Source organism: Salmo salar, chromosome ssa11 (genome assembly GCF_905237065.1).
Source record: "Salmo salar chromosome ssa11, Ssal_v3.1, whole genome shotgun sequence".
Lineage (NCBI taxonomy): Eukaryota > Metazoa > Chordata > Actinopteri > Salmoniformes > Salmonidae > Salmo > Salmo salar.
In genome coordinates this window covers 107,272,771-107,295,369 of record NC_059452.1, presented here as the reverse complement: position 1 = coordinate 107,295,369, position 22,599 = coordinate 107,272,771, and the positions used below count along the sequence as shown (strand labels likewise).

At 48.5% G+C, this 22,599-nt stretch overlaps 1 protein-coding gene across 1 annotated transcript in view; it reads right to left on the bottom strand.

Annotated features, from left to right (window-relative positions):
* gbe1a (glucan (1,4-alpha-), branching enzyme 1a) overlaps positions 1-22,599 on the bottom strand; it is a 154,348-nt gene that overhangs the window by 8,548 nt on the left and 123,201 nt on the right. Inside the window, exons 13-15 of the mRNA XM_014129886.2 lie at positions 18,425-18,612; positions 14,696-14,826; positions 5,024-5,156 (exon numbers count right to left, since the gene is read on the bottom strand). Coding sequence (XP_013985361.2) covers positions 5,024-5,156; positions 14,696-14,826; positions 18,425-18,612 — 452 coding nt within the window. The remainder of the gene's footprint in view (positions 1-5,023; positions 5,157-14,695; positions 14,827-18,424; positions 18,613-22,599) is intronic.

Here is a 22,599-nt window from a genome sequence, read left to right as displayed (position 1 = left end):
ACTTCCAAGCAAAGGCTTTGGGATGGAGATGCAATATGGCAGTCGTGCCAACATCTCATCAGCCACCTGGTAGAAGGGACTTTGTGGATCTGAGGCTCTTTCCCCTGTTGCCTCCATCATCCTCCAAATCCCACCAACATCAGCCGCCTCAGAGCGCAACTGGTCCTTGTTTGGGAACACACACACCAAAGCACACAACAGGCTGACCAATACAAGGGTTGAAAAATTGGTGGCCATCCGGGCAAATTTGAGGTTTTTTGAGCCTGACAACGAGCCATCCACAACAAGGTTGGAAAGTGACAGTAAAGATGAGGCCTCATAGTCTGATATTCAAGAGGTGGACATTGAGGAGGTCCAGGGAGCAGTCATGGAAGCCTGAGAGGAAGACAACGAAAGCTTTAGTTTCTAGACTATCATTTTACAGATGTATGTTGAAATGTTTTTGGGAGATGCGATGGATCATTGGGGATCATTCAATATTCCCTTTTGTTGTTCAGTCAAATCATCCCATGTGAAGAGTCAAATCATTTAATTAAAGTTCAATTAGTAACTAAATTTTTTTTTTTTTTTTACTTCTATTGGAAGGATTTAATCATTTGCAATTATGTCTACAAATGCCACGGTAAAAGGTTTATGTTTCTGTCTCCATATGAATGGTAAAATAAATAAACAAATTGGTAAATATATCCAATGCAAAAAAAACATCGACATTTAAATGGTATTAATATTACATTTGTATATATTTCCGTTAATTCCCATATATTTCCTTTAAATCCCACGGTAAGTTTTAACCTCTGAATATTCTCCAAATATATTGAATGAACTACAGGACAAAATATAAACCCTCCAACTCAAAAGGGCCTGTGGTGTTGATGGTATCCTAAATGAAATGATAAAATATAGAGAGACCACAAATTCCAATTAGCTAAACTCTTTAACATCATCCAGCTCTGGCATCTTCCCCAATATTTGGAACCAAGGACTGATCACCCCAATTCACAAAACTGCTGTAACGCCCCGGCCATAGAGAGGGGTTTATGTTCTTTATTTTGGTTAGGCCAGGGTGTTACATTGGGTGGGCGTTCTATGTTCCTTTTTCTATGTTTTTGTATTTCTTTGTTTTGGGCCGTGTGTGGCTCCCAATCAGGCACAGCTGAAGCTCGTTGTTGCTGATTGGGAGTCACACATAAGGAGCATGTTTTTCCTTTGGGTTTTGTGGGTAATTGTTTCTGTTTAGTGTTTGCACCTGACAGGACTGTTTGGCTGTCGGTTTTTTTGTCTAACATGTTCTTTCTGTAATAAATTCCTGAAGATGAACACATCCTCTGCTGCACCTTGGTCTAATTCTAACGACGGCCGTTACAAGTGGAGACAGATTTGAACCCAATAACTAGCATGGCGTCAACAGCAAACTTGGGAAGATCCTCTGCATTATCATTACCCTGTCTTCGGTCAGTTAGGATCACCACTTTATTTTAAGAATGTGAAATGTCAGAATAATAGTAGAGAGAATTATTTATTTCAGCTTTTATTTCTTTCATCACATTCCCAGTGGGTCAGAAGTTTACATACACTCAAGGAGTATTGCCTTTAAATTGTTTAACGTTTCGGGTAGCCTTCCACAAGCTTCCCACAATAAGTTGGGTGAATTTTGGCCCATTCCTCCTGACAGAGCTGGTGTAACTGAGTCAGGTTTGTAGGCCTCCTTGCTCACACACGATTTTTCAGTTCTGCCCACAAATTTTCTATAGGATTGAGTTCAGGGCTTTGTGATGGCCACTCCAACATCTTGACTTTGTTGTCCTTAAGCCATTTTGCCACAACTTTGGAAGTATGCTTGGGGTCATTGTCCATTTGGAAGACCCATTTGCGACCAAGCTTTAACTTCCTAACTGATGTCTTGAGATGTTGCTTAAATATATTCACATAATTTTCCCCTCCTCATTATGCCATCTATTTTGTGAAGTGCACCAGTCCCTCCTGCAGCAAAGCACCTTCACAACATGATACTGCCACCCCCGTGCTTCACGGTTGGGATGGTGTTCTTCGGCTTGCCAGCCTCCCCTTTTTCCTCCAAACATAACGATGGTCATTATGGCCAAACAGTTGTATTTTTGTTTCATCAGACCAGAGGACATTTCTCCAAAAAGTATGATATTTGTCCCCATATGCAGTTGCAAAACGTAGTCTGGCTTTTTAACGGCGGTTTTGGAACAGTGGCTTCTTCCTTGCTGAGCGGTCTTTCAGGTTATGTCGATATAGGACTCGTTTTACTGTGGATATAGATACTTTTGTACCTGTTTCCTCCAGCATCTTCACAAGGTCCTTTGCTGTTGTTCTGGGATTGATTTGCACTTTTCGCACCAAAGTACGTTCATCTCTAGGAGACAGAACGCGTCTCCTTCCTGAGCAGTATGACGGCTGCGTGGTCCCATGGTGTTTATACCTGCGTACTATTGTTTGTACAGATGAACGTGGTCCCTTCAGGCGTTTGGAAATTGCTCCCAAGGATGAACCAGACTTGTGGAGGTCTACAATTGTTTTTCTGAGGTCTTGGCTGATTTCTTTTGATTTTCCCATGATGTCAAGCAAAGAGGCACGGAGTTTGAAGGTAGGCCTTGAAATACATCCACAGGTACACCTCCAATTGACTCAAATGATGTCAATTAGCCTATCAGAAGCTTCTAAAGCCATGACATCATTTTCTGGAATTTTCCAAGCTGTTTAAAGGCACAGTCAACTTACTGTATGTAAACTTCTGACCCACTGGAATTGTGATACAGTGAATTATAAGTGAAATAATCTGTCTGTAAACAATTGTTGGAAAAATGACTTGTCTCATGCACAAAGTAGATGTCCTAACCGACTTGTCAAAACTATAGTTTGAGTGGTTGAAAAACTAGTTTTAATGACTCCAACCTAAGTGTATGTAAACTTCCGACTTCAACTGTATATATCAACAAAATTGGCGAGGGCACTAGAACAGTCTGCAGCACCTGGCCTCACCCTACTAGAATCTGAAGTCAAATGTCTACTGTTTGCTGATGATCTGGTGCTTCTGTCCCAACCAAGGAGGTTGCCAGGACCACAAATATAAATTCAATCTTGACACCGTTGCCCACAAAAAACAATACACAGCTTGGCCTAAACATCCGCACCACAGGTAACTCCCGAGTGGCACAATGGTCTAAGGCACTGCATCTCAGTGCTAGAGGCGTCTCTACAGTCCCTGGTTCGAATCCAGGCTGTATCACAACCACGACCGGCTGTGATTGGGGCAGTGCACAATTGGCCCAGCGTTGTCTGGGTTTGGCCATTGTATATTTCCACTGTAAATAAACATTTGTTCTTAACTGATTTGCCTAGTTAAATAAAGGTTAAAAAAATAAATGAAATAAGCTGTGAACGATCTGAAGGGTTTCTATGCCATCAAAAGGAACATCAAATTCGACATACCAATTAGGATCTTGCTAAAAATACATTAATCAGTTATAGAAGCCATTAAATACTTGAATCAGTTATAGGACCCATTGCCCTTTATGGTTGTGAGGTCTGGGGTCCGCTCACCAACCAAGAATTCACAAAATGGGACAAACATCCAATTGAGACTCTGCATGCAGAATTCTGCAAAAATATCCTCTGTGTACAACGTAGAACACCAAATAATGCATGCAGAGCAGAATTAGGCCGATACCTGCTAATTATCAAAATCCAGAAAAGAGCCGTTAAATTCTACAACCACCTAAAAGGAAGTGATTCCCAAACCTTCCATAACAAAGCCATCACCTACAGAGAGATGAACCTGGAGAAGAGTCCCCTAAGCAAGCTGGTCCTGGGGCTCTGTTCACAAACACAAACAGACCCCACAGAGCCCCAGGACAGCAACACAATTCGACTCAACCAAATCATGAGAAAACAAAAAGATAATTACTTGACACATTGGAAAGAATTAAAACAAAGAAACAGAGCAGACTAGAATGCTATCTGGCCCTAAACAGAGAGTACACAGTGGCAGAATACCTGACCATTGTGACTGACCCAAACTTAAGGAAATCTTTGACTATGTACAGACTCAGTGAGCATAGCCTTGCTATTGAGAAAGATCGCCGTAGGCAGACCTGGCTCTCAAGAGAAGACAGGATATGTGCACACTGCCCACAAAATGAGGTGGAAACTGAGCTGTACTTCCTAACCTCCTGCCAAATGTATGACCATATTAGAGACATATATTTCCCTCAGATTACACAGATCCACAAAGAATTTGAGAACAAACCCAATTTTGATAAAGTCCCATATCTACTGGGTGAAATACCACAGTGTGCCATCACAGCAGTAGGATTTGTGACCTGTTGCCACAAGAAAAGGTCAACCAGTGAAGAACAAACACCATTGTAAATACAACCCATATTTATGTTTATTTATTTTCCCTTTTGTACTTTAACTATTTGCACATCGTTACAAAACCGTATATAGAAATAATATGACATTTGGAATGTCTTTATTCTTTTGCAACTTCTGTAAGTGTAAATGTTGTTTATCTCACTTTGTTTATTATCTACTTCACTTGCTTTGGCAATGTTAACATATGTTTCCCATGCCAATAAAGCCCTTAGAGAGCGAGATAGAGACACAGAGAGAGACAGAGACACAGAGAGAGACAGAGACACAGAGAGAGACAGAGACACAGAGAGAGACAGACACACAGAGAGAGAGAGAGAGAGAGAGAGAGAGAGAGAGAGAGACACAGAGAGAGACAGAGACACAGAGAGACAGAGGAGAGAATGACAGTAATTGGGAGCAGAAACGGCATATTCTGTGTGAGATTAGCAGGACACTAACCTTCATTTTATAAGATGTGTGTGTCTGTATGTGCGTATGCCACAACCTGCCTCTGTCACCAACAACACGGGTAAAAAAAGCTCTGCACATTTCCAAAAAGTACATGAAGCAAAGTAGAATCACACAGGGGCTGCAGAGGAACCTACCTAGGACCCAGCACCCACACAGCGGTACCGTAGCCTACCTTCAAAGAGTGTGGCTGCCATTGGTCGTTGACACCTTTAAATGGTTCCTGTTCGGTGAAGAACTCTGTGTCCGTGTCCAGCCGACCATGTCCCCCATACTGCTCAGCATCACTGTCCAGCTTGATACGATATCTGAGGGGGGGGTCAAGGAAGGATGGAGCTACGGATGGACGGTGGGCAGGGATATCAGGACAGAGGGAGGGAGAGGTAGGGATGGATGCAGGGGAGGGAGAGGTAGGGATGGATGCAGGGGACGGAGAGGTAGGGATGGATGGAGGGATGGATGCAGGGGAGGGAGAGGTAGGGATGGATGCAGGGGAGGGAGAGGTAGGGATGGATGGATGCAGGGGAGGGAGAGGTAGGGATGGATGGATGCAGGGGAGGGAGAGGTAGGGATGGATGGATGCAGGGGAGGGAGAGGTAGGGATGGATGGATGCAGGGGAGGGAGAGGTAGGGATGGATGGATGCAGGGGAGGGAGAGGTAGGGATGGATGGATGCAGGGGAGGGAGAGGTAGGGATGGATAGATGCAGGGGAGGGAGAGGTAGGGATGGATGGATGCAGGGGAGGGAGAGGTAGGGATGGATGGATGCAGGGGAGGGAGAGGTAGGGATGGATGGATGCAGGGGAGGGAGAGGTAGGGATGGATGGATGCAGGGGAGGGAGAGGTAGGGATGGATGGATGCAGGGGAGGGAGAGGTAGGGATGGATGGATGCAGGGGAGGGAGAGGTAGGGATGGATGGATGCAGGGGAGGGAGAGGTAGGGATGGATGGATGCAGGGGAGGGAGAGGTAGGGATGGATGGATGCAGGGGAGGGAGAGGTAGGGATGGATGGATGCAGGGGAGGGAGAGGTAGAGATGGATGGATGCAGGGTAGGGAGAGGTAGGGATGGATAGATGCAGGGGAGGGAGAGGTAGGGATGGATGGATGCAGGGGAGGGAGAGGTAGGGATGGATGGATGCAGGGGAGGGAGAGGTAGGGATGGATGGATGCAGGGGAGGGAGAGGTAGGGATGGATGGATGCGGGGGAGGGAGAGGTAGGGATGGATACAGGGGAGGGAGAGGTAGGGATGGATGCGGGGGAGGGAGAGGTAGGGATGGATGGATGCGGGGGAGGGAGAGGTAGGGATGGATGGATGCGGGGGAGGGAGAGGTAGGGATGGATACAGGGGAGGGAGAGGTAGGGATGGATGGATGCAGGGGAGGGAGAGGTAGGGATGGATACAGGGGAGGGAGAGGTAGGACGGATGCAGGGGAGGGAGAGGTAGGGATGGATGCAGAGGAGGGAGAGGTAGGGATGGATGCAGGGGAGGGAGAGGTAGGGATGGATGGATGGATGCAGGGGAGGGAGAGGTAGAGATGGATGGATGCAGGGGAGGGAGAGGTAGAGATGGATGGATGCAGGGGAGGGAGAGGTAGGGATGGATGGATGCAGGGGAGGGAGAGGTAGGGATGGATGGATGCAGGGGAGGGAGAGGTAGGGATGGATGGATGCAGGGGAGGGAGAGGTAGGGATGGATGGATGCAGGGGAGGGAGAGGTAGGGATGGATGGAGGGGTTGACTGAAACTCATCAGCATAGATTGTTTTTATGACCGATTTGTTTGTCAAAATCAATTTAGAGGCCAGAAAAATTGCATTTATTTGAAAACATATGGGGATCCTTAATAAGTGCTCAGCATATGTGGGAACTCCTTCAAGACTGTTGGAAAAGCATTCCAGGTGAAGCTGGTTGAGAGAATGCCAAGAGTGTGCAAAGCTGTCATCAAGGTAAAGGGTGGCTACTTTGAAGAATATAAAATATATTTTGATTTGTTTAACACTTGTTTGGTTACTACATGATTCCATATGTGTTATTTCATAGTGTTGATGTCTTCACTATTATCATACAATGTAGAAAATAGTAAAAATAAAGAAAAACCCAGGAATAAGTAGGTCTGTCTAAACTTTTGACTGGTACTGCATATTTCCGTTGCAAAAATGTTTTTATATACTGTGTTCTAATGAATACACCCCCTGCTCTTCCAAACACCTCTGCCTTGCCTCTCTAGCTGTCAGTGACCCGTCCTCACCACTAGGGGTCCTCAGCTGCTACAGAGATCAAGAGAGGGAGTCTGGCTTCAACAACATGACATACTGAACACTGCTCTTCCTCCTGAAGTACCATACATTTCAAAGCATTGGATTGGTTTAGTGGGACCACCATTTTTCTTATAGCAGTCATTTCCTTTCAAATCAGTGAAGGGAAGTGAACAAGTGGACACTGGGAGAAGGGTGAGATTATTAGAGGATGTACTCTCTGCCTCTCTAGATGTCAGTGACCAGTCATCACCACTAGGGGTCCTCAGTGATTTATCTACAGAAAACAGTTCAGGGAAGGACTGGCTTTAATAACATTACATTTTTATATATATATATTTAATTGCATTTAATAATTTTATTTATTTAACCTTTTATTTAACAAGGCAAGTCAGTTAAGAACAAATTCTTATTTACAATGATGGCCTACCCCCGGTCAAACCCGGACGACGCTGGGCTAATTGTGCTCCGCCCTATGGGACTCCCAATCACAGCCAGTTGTGATACAGTCTGGAATCGAACCAGGCTCTGTAGTGACGCCTCTAGCACTGAGATGCAGTGCCTTAGACTGCTGCACCACTCTGGAGCTTATAGGCCTCTCAGGAGCCCACTACCACTCCCACTCGGGAGCCCACTCCCTCTCCCTCTCGGGAGCCCACTCCCTCTCGGGAGCCCACTCCCTCTCGGGAGCGCAGCGGTCTAAGGCACATACTGAATGTTGACACCGGAAATGACAAGACAAAACATGCTAAAGTGTGCTGGCACGCACGCACGTGGACACATGTACACGGAGGTAATTATGCTTCCCTTACCCCTGTTCTAAACCTGGCCTGGCTCGCGATTTAGAACATAGATTATACCTGCACACCTCTGTCCTCCCTTTATCACCTGCTAGGAGGGAGAGAAGGATCACAGAGAGAGAGAGAGAGAGAAAACGGATCAGAGGGAGAGAGAGAGAGCAGAAAAAGAGGGGATTCAGAAGGAAATTGGAGCTTCTGGAGGGATTTCTGCTAAAACCTGCAAACACAAGACAATATTCTGCTGCTCCATCCAAAGCTACCTGCACTCCTCCTCTCGAGGCCTTTTTGAATTCCTTGCTGAAGTAACACTGGGGAAATGGACGAATACAGCACAAGTACACCTAACAGTATGGACTGGGTCTCTCTCTCTGTCTCCGTCTCTCTCTCTCTCTGAGGACACCTGCCACACAATGTAAGAGAACAAAGAACAGCTTCCTCTGTTGTTTCCTTCCTCCTCCCCTTCCCTGTTTACCATCCTCCTCTGTTCTCTGCCTCTTTTTCCTCCTCTCTGATTCTGGGTGAATCTCCCACTATCTGAAAACAAACCAGCAAAAATGTAAATCTCCCTTCATTTCTCCTTCCGCCTGCAGTTTCATCTCCTCCCTCTGTCTTCTAGCTGCAGTTCACCGTTTCCCTCTCTGTCCCTAGTTAACGTGACACCGTTTCCCTCTCTGTCCCTAGTTAACGTGACACCGTTTCCCTCTCTGTCCCTAGTTAACGTGACACCGTTTCCCTCTCTGTCCCTAGTTAACGTGACACCGTTTCCCTCTCTGTCCCTAGTTAACGTGACACCGTTTCCCTCTCTGTCCCTAGTTAACGTGACACCGTTTCCCTCTCTGTCCCTAGTTAACGTGACACCGTTTCCCCCTCTGTCCCTAGTTAACGTGACACCGTTTCCCCCTCTGTCCCTAGTTAACGTGACACCGTTTCCCCCTCTGTCCCTAGTTAACGTGACACCGTTTCCCTCTCTGTCCCTAGTTAACGTGACACCGTTTCCCTCTCTGTCCCTAGTTAACGTGACACCGTTTCCCTCTCTGTCCCTAGTTAACGTGACACCGTTTCCCTCTCTGTCCCTAGTTAACGTGACACCGTTTCCCTCTCTGTCCCTAGTTAACGTGACACCGTTTCCCTCTCTGTCCCTAGTTAACGTGACACCGTTTCCCTCTCTGTCCCTAGTTAACGTGACACCGTTTCCCTCTCTGTCCCTAGTTAACGTGACACCGTTTCCCTCTCTGTCCCTAGTTAACGTGACACCGTTTCCCTCTCTGTCCCTAGTTAACGTGACACCGTTTCCCTCTCTGTCCCTAGTTAACGTGACACCGTTTCCCTCTCTGTCCCTAGTTAACGTGACACCGTTTCCCTCTCTGTCCCTAGTTAACGTGACACCGTTTCCCTCTCTGTCCCTAGTTAACGTGACACCGTTTCCCTCTCTGTCCCTAGCTAAGGTGACACCGTTTCCCTCTCTGTCCCTAGTTAACGTGACACCGTTTCCCTCTCTGTCCCTAGTTAACGTGACACCGTTTCCCTCTCTGTCCCTAGCTAAGGTGACACCGTTTCCCTCTCTGTCCCTAGTTAACGTGACACCGTTTCCCTCTCTGTCCCTAGTTAACGTGACACCGTTTCCCTCTCTGTCCCTAGTTAACGTGACACCGTTTCCCTCTCTGTCCCTAGCTAACATCACACCGTTTCCCTCTCTGTCCCTAGCTAACATCACACCGTTTCCCTTTACCATCTCTCCCTCTCTCGCCTCTCCCTCGCCCTCTCGCCTCTTCCTCCCTCCCTCTCACCTCTTCCTCCCGCCTCTTCCTCCCTCTCTCGCCCCTTCCTCCCTCTCTCTCTCTCTCTCTCCTCTTCCCTCCCTCCCTCCCCTCTCCTCTTCCCTCCCTCCCCTCTCCTCTTCCCTCCCTCCTCTTCCCTCCCTCCTCTCTCCTCTTCCCTCCCTCCTCTCCCCCATCTTCCCTCCCTCCTCTCTCCTCTTCCCTCCCTCCCTCCTCCTCCTCTTCCTCTCTCCATGCAACCACTCATCTCTCTAGGGAATGAGACAGGTGTTGGTGTGTAGATGCTTGGTAGATCCTCCTGTGTATTTCTTCTCTGATCGACCGACCAAGAGGAGGTCTGTCTGTCTGTCTGTCTGTCTGGAAGTCTGTCTGTCTGTCTGGAAGTCTGTCTGTCTGGAAGTCTGTCTGTCTGTCTGGAAGTCTGTCTGTCTGTCTGGAAGTCTGTCTGTCTGTCTGGAAGTCTGTCTGTCTGTCTGGAAGTCTGTCTGTCTGTCTGGAAGTCTGTCTGTCTGTCTGGACGTCTGTCTGTCTGTCTGGACGTCTGTCTGTCTGTCTGGACGTCTGTCTGTCTGTCTGTCTGTCTGGACGTCTGTCTATCTAGATGTCAGTCAGTCTGCATGTCCGTCTAGACGTCCGTCCGTCCGTCTGCTGTGATCTCCACCATTACACATCTCTATCAGTTTACAGTACCTACCTCCTCACTCTTCAGGGTGTGTGTGTGTGTGTGTGTGTGTCTGTGTGAGTGTGTGTGTGTGTGTGACAGAGAGCGAGAGTTGCAGTGAGAAGGCTGGATGGAAGGAAATATAACGTAAATATGAGCCTGCCTGGGTAAAAGCAGCTGGAAGACAGTTTTGGAGAATAGATTTAGTGAAGTCTGTGTGTGATACCATAGTGTGTGTTAAACCAGGACTACTGAACAGAGCTGTTAGGAAAGACCAGTTCAGCTAATGGGTAGCATGTTACTACAGTCCTGTAACACACACAGGCGAGAGCCAGGCACGTTCCTACATTGACCCACCTGGTGTGTGTGTGTGTGTGTGTGTGTGTGCGTCTAGTCCGATAGGCTAAAAGCTCCTTGGCCTAGTGGTTGCCCCTGGAGACCAGAGTCTGGATAAACACCAGCAGGGGATTTGATTGATCCTCGGCTACCTCTCTCCGTCTCTCCTCGGCTACCTCTCGCCGTCTCTCCTCGGCTACCTCTCGCCGTCTCTCCGTCTCTCCTCGGCTACCTCTCTCCATCTCTCCTCGGCTACCTCTCCATCCATCCCTACCTCCTCCATCTCTCCTTCCATCCTTAGATACCGACACTACTTAACCAAATGTATGTGGACACCTGCTTGTCAAACATCTCATTCCAAAATCATGGTCATTAACATGGAGTTGGTCCCCCCCCTTTGCTGCTATAACAGCCTCCACTCTTCTGGGAAGGCTTTCCACTAGATGTTGGAACATTGCTGCTATAACAGCCTCCACTCTTCTGGGAAGGCTTTCCACTAGATGTTGGAACATTGCTGCTATAACAGCCTCCACTCATCTGGGAAGGCTTTCCACTAGATGTTGGAACATTGCTGCTATAACAGCCTCCACTCTTCTGGGAAGACTTTCCACTAGATGTTGGAACATTGCTGCTATAACAGCCTCCACTCTTCTGGGAAGGCTTTCCACTAGATGTTGGAACATTGCTGCTATAACAGCCTCCTCTCTTCTGGTAAGACTTTCCACTAGATGGTGGAACATTGCTGTGGGGATTTTCTTCCATTCAGCCACAAGAGCGTTAGTGAGGTCGGGCACTGATGTTGGGTGATGAGGCCTGGCTCGCAGTCGCAGTTCCAATTCATCCCAAAGGTGTTCGATGGGGTTGAGGTTAGGGCTCTGTGTGGGCCAGTCAAGTTCTTCCACACCGATCTCAACAAACCATTTCTGTGGGGGCATTGTCATGCTGAAACAGGAAAGGGCCTTCCTCCAAACTGTTGCCACAAAGTTGGAAGCACAGAATCATCTAGAATGTCATTGTATGCTGTAGCGTTAAGATTTCCCTTTACTGGAACTAAGGAGCCTGAACCATGAAAAACATCCCCAGACCATTATTCCTCCTCCACCAAACTTTACAGTTGGCACTATGCATTGGGGCAGGTAGCGTTCACCTGGTATCAACCAAACCCAGATTCATCTGTTGGACTGCCAGATGGTGAAGCGTGATTCATCACTCCAGACAACGCATTTCCACTGCTCCAGAGTCCAATGGCGGTGAGCATTTCACCACTCCAGCCAACGCTTGGCATTGCTCATGGTGATCTTAGGCTTGTGTGCGGCTGCTCTGCCATGGAAACCCATTTCATGAAGCTCACGACTAACAGTTATTGTGCTGACGTTGCTTCCAGAGGCAGTTTGGAACTCGGTAGTGAGTGTTGCAACCGAGAACAGACCATTTTTACACGCCACGCACTTCAGCACTCCGCGGTCCCGTTCTGTGAGATTGTGTGGCCTACCACTTCGCGGTAGAGCCGGTGTTTCTCCGAGACGTTTCCACTTTACAATAACAGCACTTCCAGTTGACCGGTGGGCAGCTCTAGTAGGGCAGGAAATTTGACAAACTAACTTTTTGGAAAGGTAGCATCCTATGACGGTTCCACGTTGAAAGTCACTGAGCTCTTCAGCAATGAGACGTATCTTCAGTATTCACCTCACTGTGTCTTCGGTATTCACCTCACTGTGTCAATGAGACGTATCTTCAGTATTCACCTCACTGTATCTTCAGTATTCACCTCACTGTGTCAATGAGACATATCTTCAGTATTCACCTCACTGTATCTTCAGTATTCACCTCACTGTGGGGTAAGAAGGGGTGGAGGAAATAAAAAGGATGAAAATAAAAACGGCACTCAGAAAGCCTGCGAAGGTCTCATTATAACCAGTCTTACAGAGACTGAGAGAGGACCTTCAACCAGTATTTATGCTCTCCTGGAGCGTAGGGGCTTTCAGAGGACGATAGTAAAGAACAATAGAAGAAACGGAGGGAGCAAGTTTGAGAAAGAAAACAGAGGAGAGGAGTAGTAGGGAGCAGAAGGCCAAATAAGTGAAAAGTATTTTCTATCCGTCAGATCTCTCCCCCATCTCTCTCTCCCCCATCTCTCTCTCCCCCATCTCTCTCTCCCCCATATCTCTCTCTCTCCCCATCTCTCCCCCATATCTCTCTCTCTCCCCATCTCTCTCTCTCCCCCATCTCTCTCCCCATCTCTCTCTCTCCCCCATCTCTCCCTCTCCCCCATCTCTCCCCCCATCTCTCCCTCTCCCCCATCTCTCCCCCATCTCTCCCTCATCTCTCCCCCCATCTCTCCCTCTCCCCCATCTCCCCCTCTCTCTCTCTCCCCCATCTCTCTCTCTCTCCCCCATATCTCTCTCTCCCCCCCATCTCTCTCTCTCCCCCATCTCTCTCCCCATCTCTCTCTCTCCCCCATCTCTCCCTCTCCCCCATCTCTCTCCCCATCTCTCTCTCCCCATCTCTCCCTCTCCCCGATCTCGCACCCCATCTCTCCCTCTCCCCCATCTCTCCCCCATCTCTCCCTCATCTCTCCCCCATCTCTCCCTCATCTCTCCCTCTCTCTCTCCCCCATCTCTCTCCCCCATCTCTCTCTCTCCCCCATCTCTCTCCCCCTCTCTCCCATCTCTCTCTCTCTCTCTCCCCATCTCTCTCTCTCTCTCTCCCCCATCTCTCTCTCTCTCCCCCATATCTCTCTCTCCCCCCCATCTCTCTCTCTCTCTCCCCCATCTCTCTCTCCCCCATCTCTCTCCCCCCATCTCTCTCTCCCCCTCCATCTCTCCCCCCCATCTCTCCCCCATCTCTCCCCCATCTCTCTCTCCCTCTCCCCCTCTCTCCCCCATCTCTCTCTCTCCCCCATCTCTCTCTCCCCCATCTCTCTCTCTCCCCCATCTCTCTCTCTCCCCCTCTAATGCTGCTGCTAACAGTAGAAATACTGATGAAGTGAGTTGTAGAGATCCCAGCTCAGCTAATGCTGTTGCTAACAGCAACAGTGTATAAAAGGGAAGACATTAAAACTATGATATAACACATATGGAATCATGTAGTAACCGGAAAAAAAAAGTGTTAAAACAAAAACACAATATATTTTAGATTCTTCAAAAGTAGCCACCTTTTGCCTTGATGACACTCTTGGCATTCTCTCAACCAGTTCAACCTGGAATGCTTTTCCAACAGTCTTGAAGGAGTTCCCACATATGTTGGATTGGGTTTATTGGTGCTAAAATACACCAGTTATGCTATTTTTGAACCACCAGGATGCTGATGTCATGCAGGCTGTAGTTTGTGTGTTCATGCTTTTTCATAACGACAAGATTGATGTCGGACGACAATAGAACAATCTCAACAATGTTGATAGACGTAGTATAAACTAGACTTTAGTCTTGAAATCTTTGATTGTTTAATTCACTACTGTCATGCTCACTCTGTTTAGCACATGGCCTCACATGTGAATCCTTAAAGAGATGGGTGGGACTAAGGGTTTAGAGGGTGTGAACGATACTGAATGTGGTGTAGACAAAGAAGAGCTCTCCAGTAGGTACCAAAACATTCAAGGGTCATTTTCTCAACAGTGGGTTTATAAGTTTATCAACTTTCAAAGCAGAATAACTTTCCCATTGTTCCTCAACTGCAGTGTATGATATACCATTTTCTAGCTCCGAGTCTCTACTTTTATCCAATGTAAAAAAAACACCATTGTTGCTACATGAGACGAATCGAGCCGATCGGTCACATATCCCACAACGAACCTCTTCAATACAACCTGTGTGTGTGTGTCTCCCAGTGTGTGTGTCCCAGTGTGTCCCAGTGTGTCCCAGTGTGTGTGTGTGTCCCAGTGTGTGTGTGTGTGTGTGTGTGTGTGTGTCCACCAGTGTGTGTCCGTGTGTGTGTCCCAGTGTGTGTGTCCCAGTGTGTGTGTGTGTGTGTCCCAGTGTGTGTATCCGTCCCAGCATCCCTCAGTAATAAAGGATACTTCCCGCTCGGACCGGCTGCTATGCGGTAGTCGCTGTAGCTGTTACTGGGGTGGAAGTTGAAAACAAACATAACGTTGGCTCTTTCAAACACGATGACTTTATCCTTCTCGTCTGCTGTGGTCATCAACACCTGAAGGAGAGAGGAAGAGGAGGAAGAGGAGGAAAGAGAATATATCATTGTGATACCTGCAGATCTCCAGTGACTGTAAAACCACTCTAACCTTTAAGTGTCCCGTCTTATTAGCAGAGTGTCCAACCAGTCAAACACCTGATTCAACTAGTCCTATAGGAAATGTAATAATATAATTGTACATTTTAGCCACTTATCCAGAGTGAGTGTTAGTTCACGAAAGGCTGTGTGGGTCGTACTCTACGGATGTTGTAGAGACAGGAACCTGCAGGATCGAGTCACAGCTTTGATGTTTGCAGAGAACGACAGGGTGTTGTCCAGGGTCACACCATACAGTGCCATTTGGAAAGTGTTCAGACCTCTTGACTTCAACATTTTGTTACGTTACAGCTTTATTCTAAAATTGATTCAATGTTTTTTTGCCCCCTCATCAATCTACACACAGTACCCCATAATGACGTCACAGTACCCCATAATGACGTCACAGTACCCCACAATGACGTCACAGTACCCCATAATGACGTCACAGTACCCCATAATGACGTCACAGTACCCCATAATGACGTCACAGTACCCCATAATGACGTCACAGTATCCCATAATGACGTCACAGTACCCCATAATGACGTCACAATACCCCATAATGACGTCACAATACCCCATAATGACGTCACAATACCCCATAATGACGTCACAGTACCCCATAATGACGTCACAATACCCCATAACGACAAAGCAATACCCCATAATGACATCGCAATACCCCATAATGACGTCACAGTACCCCATAATGACGTCACAATACCCCATAATGACGTCACAATGACATCACAATACCCCATAACGACAAAGCAATAGCAAAAACTGTTTTTTTGTTGTTGACATTTTTGCAAATGTATATATTTTTTTTACTGAAGTATTACATTTACATAAGTATTCAGACCTTTTACTCAGTACTTTGTTGAAGTACCTTTGGCAGCGATTACAGCCTTGAGTCTTCTTGGGTATGACTCTACAAGTTTTGCACACCAATGAAGTTGTAGAAACATCACAAGGATGATCAATGGAGACAGGATGCACCTGAGCTAAATTTTGAGTCTCAAAGCAAAGGGTCTGAATACTTATGTAATACTTATAAATCTGTAAATAAGGTATTTCTTTATTTTATTTCAAGGCATCACCGGCAACAACGTCGCCTATGGGCACAAACCCACCGTCGCTGGACCAGACAGGACTGGCAAAAATTGCTCTTCACTGACGAGTCGCGGTTTTGTCTCACCAGGGGTGATGGTCGGATTTGCGTTTATCGATGAAGGAATGAGCGTTACACCGAGGCCTGTACTCTGGAGCGGGATCGATTTGGAGGTGGAGGGTCCGTCATGGTCTGGGGCGGTGTGTCACAGCATCATCGGACTGAGTTTGTTGTCATTGCAGGCAATCTCAACGCTGTGCGTTACAGGGAAGACTTCCTCCTCCCTCATGTGGTACCCTTCCTGCAGGCTCATCCTGACATGACCCTCCAGCATGACAATGCCACCAGCCATACTGCTCGTACTGTGTGTGATTTTCTGCAAGACAGGAATGTCAGTGTTCTGCCATGGCCAGCGAAGAGCCCGGATCTCAATCCCATTGAGCACATCTGGGACCTGTTGGATCGGAGGGTGAGGGCTAGGGCCATTCCCCCCAGAAATGTCCGGGAACTTGCATGTGCCTTGGTGGAAGAGTGGGGTAACATCTCACAGCAAGAACTGGCAAACCTGGTGCAGTCCATGAGGAGGAGATGCACTGCAGTACTTAATGCAGCTGGTGGCCACATCAGATACTGACTGTTACTTTTGATTTTGACCCCCCCCCCCTTTGTTCAGGGACACATTATTCCATTTCTGTTAGTCACATGTCTGTGGAACTTGTTCAGTTTATATCTCAGTCGTTGAATCTTATGTTCATACAAATATTTACACATGTTAAGTTTGCTGAAAATAAATGCAGTTGACAGTGAGAGGACGTTTTCTTTTTTTGCTGAGTTCGTATTGAGTGATCCTGTTTGTAAAACAGATCTGTTTTTTTGAGTATGGATTCAGTTCGACCAAGGATGGTGAGCCGCCAGAACCCAGGACAGGCGTAAGAAGTTGCATGCAAAGATTTATTTTTCCTTGGAGGACACTGAATTTGCGCTGCCATACTATGGTGTCGTAGGATTCTTCTGTTGCACTGCCATACTACGGTGTGGTAGAATTCTTCTGTTGCACTGCCATCATATGCTGTGGTAGGATTCTTCTGTTGCACTGCCATACTACGGTGTGGTAGGATTCTTCTGTTGCACTCCCATACTATGGTGTGGTAGGATTCTTCTGTTGCACTCCCATACTATGGTGTGGTAGGATTCTTCTGTTGCACTGCCATCATATGCTGTGGTAGGATTCTTCTGTTGCACTGCCATACTACGGTGTGGTAGGATTCATCTTACCATTTTGACAGTGAGAGGACTTTTTTCTTTTTTTGCTGAGTTTACTCCAGTACCCCTGGACATTGAATAAGGTACAAAAAAACCCCCAAAAAACCTGCTGGAGTCAAGAGTTCAAGTGGCCTGTCTACAGTCTGGACATCCCTGAGACGAAAGACTTCCTCCAGGGATAATGAGAAGGGGAAATACAGAGCCTTATTCCAAAGCAGGAAGGTAATTGTGCTAGACTTTATCAACTGGAGGGGCAATGGGAGAAATGAAATCAAATGTATTTATATAGCCCTTCTTACATCAGCTGATATCTCAAAGTGCTGTATAGAAACCCAGCCTAAAAAACCCCAAACAGCAAGCAATGCAGGTGTAGAAGCACGGTGGCTAGGAAAAACTCCCTAGAAAGGCCAAAACCTTAGGAAGAAACCTAGAGAGGAACCAGGCTATGAAAAAACCTAGGAAGAAACCTAGAGAGGAACCAGGCTATGAGAACATGTGAAACGAGGGCCTCCTTGTACGTCACAGGAGTTTGCTCATTGAGAAGTCATGAGTAAAGTATATATGTAATAATAATAATAATAATAACTCAGACTTGACATAGACTCACATATTTAAGCAATAAGGCACGAGTGGGTTTGTTCTTATGCACGATGCAACGCGGAGTGCCTGGACGCAGCCCTTAGCCGTGGTATATTGGCCATATATATCACAAACCTCAGAGGTACCTTAATGCTATTATAAACTAGTTTTCTATGTAATTAGTTCAGTAAAAATAACTTGTTTCATACCCGTGGTATACGGTCTGATATAACATAGCTGTCAGCCAATCAGCATTCAGGGCTTTAATCACCCAGTTTATAATTTAAGATAGACGAGAACCCCCCCCCCACCCAAAAAAAAATATATAATGTTGATGAAGTTAAAACAAATGAAATGTCTGCCTGCTTGTTACATTTACATTTTAGTCATTTAGCAGACGCTCTTATCCAGAACGACTTACAGTAGTGAATGTATACATTTCATTTCATGCTTTTTTTTTTGTACTGGCCCCCCCGTGGGAATCGAACCCACGACCCTGGCGTTGCAAACACCATGCTCTACCAACTGAGCCACAGGGAAAGTCTTGCTTGTCTTGTCTCCTACCTTCTGAGAGGCCAGCCATCCATATTTGTCCTCCGTGAGGTTCATGTCTCTGTCAAAGGCGTAAAGCTGTGTGTAGCGTAGGTTGTTGTCAGGGTCCAGCAGGTTGTACTGACGACGGGCGTACTTATAACTCTCACCATTACCCTTCCTGGGGAAGTCCAGCCACTCTGGGTGGCCAAACTCATTACCTATAGAGACAACAACAACAAACACAGAAAGAACACAGATCTTTACAGTGAGACATGCTCAAACAGACAGGGAGAGATAGACGAGAGAGAGGGGGAAGAGGGTCTACTAGAGAGAGAGAGGGGGAAGAGGGTCTACTAGAGAGAGAGAGGGGGGGAAGAGGGTCTACTAGAGAGAGAGAGGGGGAAGAGGGTCTACTAGAGAGAGAGAGGGGGAAGAGGGTCTACTAGAGAGAGAGAGGGGGGGAAGAGGGTCTACTAGAGAGAGAGGGGGGGGAAGAGGGTCTACTAGAGAGAGAGAGGGGGGGAAGAGGGTCTACTAGAGAGAGAGAGAGGGAAGAGGGTCTACTAGAGAGAGAGAGGGGGAAGAGGGTCTACTAGAGAGAGAGGGGGGGGAAGAGGGTCTACTAGAGAGAGAGAGAGGGAAGAGGGTCTACTAGAGAGAGAGGGGGGGAAGAGGGTCTACTAGAGAGAGAGAGGGGGGGGGAAGAGGGTCTACTAGAGAGAGAGGGGGGAAGAGGGTCTACTAGAGAGAGAGAGGGGGAAGAGGGTCTACTAGAGAGAGAGAGAGGGGGGAAGAGGGTCTACTAGAGAGAGAGAGGGGGGGAAGAGGGTCTACTAGAGAGAGAGAGGGGGGGGAAGAGGGTCTACTAGAGAGAGAAGGGGGAAGAGGGTCTACTAGAGAGAGAGAGGGGGGGAAGAGGGTCTACTAGAGAGAGAGAGAGGGGGAAGAGGTTCTACTAGAGAGAGAGAGGGGGGAAGAGGGTCTACTAGAGAGAGAGGGGGGGGAAGAGGGTCTACTAGAGAGAGAGAGGGGGAAGAGGGTCTACTAGAGAGAGAGGAGGGGGAAGAGGGTCTACTAGAGAGAGAGAGGGGGGAAGAGGGTCTACTAGAGAGAGAGACGGGGGAAGAGGGTCTACTAGAGAGAGAGAGGGGGGAAGAGTGTCTACTAGAGAGAGAGGGGGGGAAGAGGGTCTACTAGAGAGAGAGAGGGGGGGAAGAGGGTCTACTAGAGAGAGAGGGGGGGAAGAGGGTCTACTAGAGAGAGAGGGGGGGAAGAGGGTCTACTAGAGAGAGAGAGGGGGGGAAGAGGGTCTACTAGAGAGAGAGGGGGGGAAGAGGGTCTACTAGAGAGAGAGGGGGGGGAAGAGGGTCTACTAGAGAGAGAGGGGGGGAAGAGGGTCTACTAGAGAGAGAGAGGGGGAAGAGGGTCTACTAGAGAGAGAGAGGGGGGGAAGAGGGTCTACTAGAGAGAGAGAGGGGGGGGAAGAGGGTCTACTAGAGAGAGAGAGGGGGGGAAGAGGGTCTACTAGAGAGAGGGGGGGAAGAGGGTCTACTAGAGAGAGAGAGGGGGGAAGAGGGTCTACTAGAGAGAGAGAGGGGGGAAGAGGGTCTACTAGAGAGAGAGAGGGGGAAGAGGGTCTACTAGAGAGAGAGAGAGGGGAAGAGGGTCTACTAGAGAGAGAGAGGGGGAAGAGGGTCTACTAGAGAGAGAGAGGGGGGGAAGAGGGTCTACTAGAGAGAGAGGGGGGGAAGAGGGTCTACTAGAGAGAGAGGGGGGAAGAGGGTCTACTAGAGAGAGAGAGGGGGAAGAGGGTCTACTAGAGAGAGAGAGAGAGAGGGAAGAGGGTCTACTAGAGAGAGAGAGAGGGGGAAGAGGGTCTACTAGAGAGAGAGAGAGGGGGAAGAGGGTCTACTAGAGAGAGAGAGAGGGGGAAGAGGGTCTACTAGAGAGAGAGGGGGGAAGAGGGTCTACTAGAGAGAGAGGGGGGGAAGAGGGTCTACTAGAGAGAGAGAGGGGGGAAGAGGGTCTACTAGAGAGAGAGAGAGAGAGAGAGAGAGAGAGAGAGAGAGAGAGAGAGAGAGAGAGAGAGAGAGAGAGAGAGGGGAAGAGGGTCTACTAGAGAGAGAGAGGGGGGGAAGAGGGTCTACTAGAGAGAGAGAGGGGGGGAAGAGGGTCTACTAGAGAGAGAGAGAGGGGGAAGAGGGTCTACTAGAGAGAGAGAGGGGGGAAGAGGGTCTACTAGAGAGAGAGAGAGAGGGAAGAGGGTCTACTAAGAGAGAGAGAGGGGGAAGAGGGTCTACTAGAGAGAGAGAGAGAGGGGGAAGAGGGTCTACTAGAGAGAGAGAGAGAGGGAAGAGGGTCTACTAGAGAGAGAGAGAGGGGGAAGAGGGTCTACTAGAGAGAGAGAGAGGGGGGAAGAGGGTCTACTAGAGAGAGAGAGAGGGGGAAGAGGGTCTACTAGAGAGAGAGAGAGGGGGAAGAGGGTCTACTAGAGAGAGAGAGAGGGGGAAGAGGGTCTACTAGAGAGAGAGAGGGGGGGAAGAGGGTCTACTAGAGAGAGAGAGAGGGGAAGAGGGTCTACTAGAGAGAGAGAGAGGGGGAAGAGGGTCTACTAGAGAGAGAGGGGGGGAAGAGGGTCTACTAGAGAGAGAGAGGGGGGGAAGAGGGTCTACTAGAGAGAGAGAGAGAGAGAGAGAGAGAGAGAGAGAGAGGGGGGGGAAGAGGGTCTACTAGAGAGAGAGAGGGGGGGGAAGAGGGTCTACTAGAGAGAGAGAGGGGGGGGAAGAGGGTCTACTAGAGAGAGAGAGGGGGGGGAAGAGGGTCTACTAGAGAGAGAGAGGGGGGGAAGAGGGTCTACTAGAGAGAGAGGGGGGGAAGAGGGTCTACTAGAGAGAGAGAGAGGGGGGAAGAGGGTCTACTAGAGAGAGAGAGAGAGAGGGAAGAGGGTCTACTAGAGAGAGAGAGGGGGGAAGAGGGTCTACTAGAGAGAGAGAGAGGGGGAAGAGGGTCTACTAGAGAGAGAGAGAGAGGGGAAGAGGGTCTACTAGAGAGAGAGAGAGGGGGGAAGAGGGTCTACTAGAGAGAGAGAGGGGGGAAGAGGGTCTACTAGAGAGAGAGGGGGGGAAGAGGGTCTACTAGAGAGAGAGAGGGGGAAGAGGGTCTACTAGAGAGAGAGAGGGGGGAAGAGGGTCTACTAGAGAGAGAGGGGGGGAAGAGGGTCTACTAGAGAGAGAGAGGGGGGAAGAGGGTCTACTAGAGAGAGAGAGAGAGAGAGAGAGAGAGAGAGAGAGAGAGAGGGGGGGAAGAGGGTCTACTAGAGAGAGAGAGAGGGGGAAGAGGGTCTACTAGAGAGAGAGAGGGGGGGAAGAGGGTCTACTAGAGAGAGAGAGGGGGGGAAGAGGGTCTACTAGAGAGAGAGAGGGGGAAGAGGGTCTACTAGAGAGAGAGAGAGGGGGGAAGAGGGTCTACTAGAGAGAGAGAGGGGGGGAAGAGGGTCTACTAGAGAGAGAGAGGGGGGGAAGAGGGTCTACTAGAGAGAGAGAGGGGGAAGAGGGTCTACTAGAGAGAGAGAGGGGGGGAAGAGGGTCTACTAGAGAGAGAGAGGGGGAAGAGGGTCTACTAGAGAGAGAGGAGGGGGGGGAAGAGGGTCTACTAGAGAGAGAGGGGGGGGAAGAGGGTCTACTAGAAGAGGGTCTACTAGAGAGAGAGGGGGAAGAGGGTCTACTAGAGAGAGAGGGGGGGGAAGAGGGTCTACTAGAGAGAGAGAGGGGGGGAAGAGGGTCTACTAGAGAGAGAGAGGGGGGGAAGAGGGTCTACTAGAGAGAGAGAGAGGGGGAAGAGGGTCTACTAGAGAGAGAGAGGGGGGGAAGAGGGTCTACTAGAGAGAGAGAGAGGGAAGAGGGTCTACTAGAGAGAGAGAGGGGGGAAGAGGGTCTACTAGAGAGAGAGAGGGGGGAAGAGGGTCTACTAGAGAGAGAGAGAGGGGGAAGAGGGTCTACTAGAGAGAGAGAGAGGGGGAAGAGGGTCTACTAGAGAGAGAGAGGGGGGGAAGAGGGTCTACTAGAGAGAGAGGGGGGGAAGAGGGTCTACTAGAGAGAGAGAGAGGGGGAAGAGGGTCTACTAGAGAGAGAGAGGGGGAAGAGGGTCTACTAGAGAGAGAGAGGGGGAAGAGGGTCTACTAGAGAGAGAGAGGGGGAAGAGGGTCT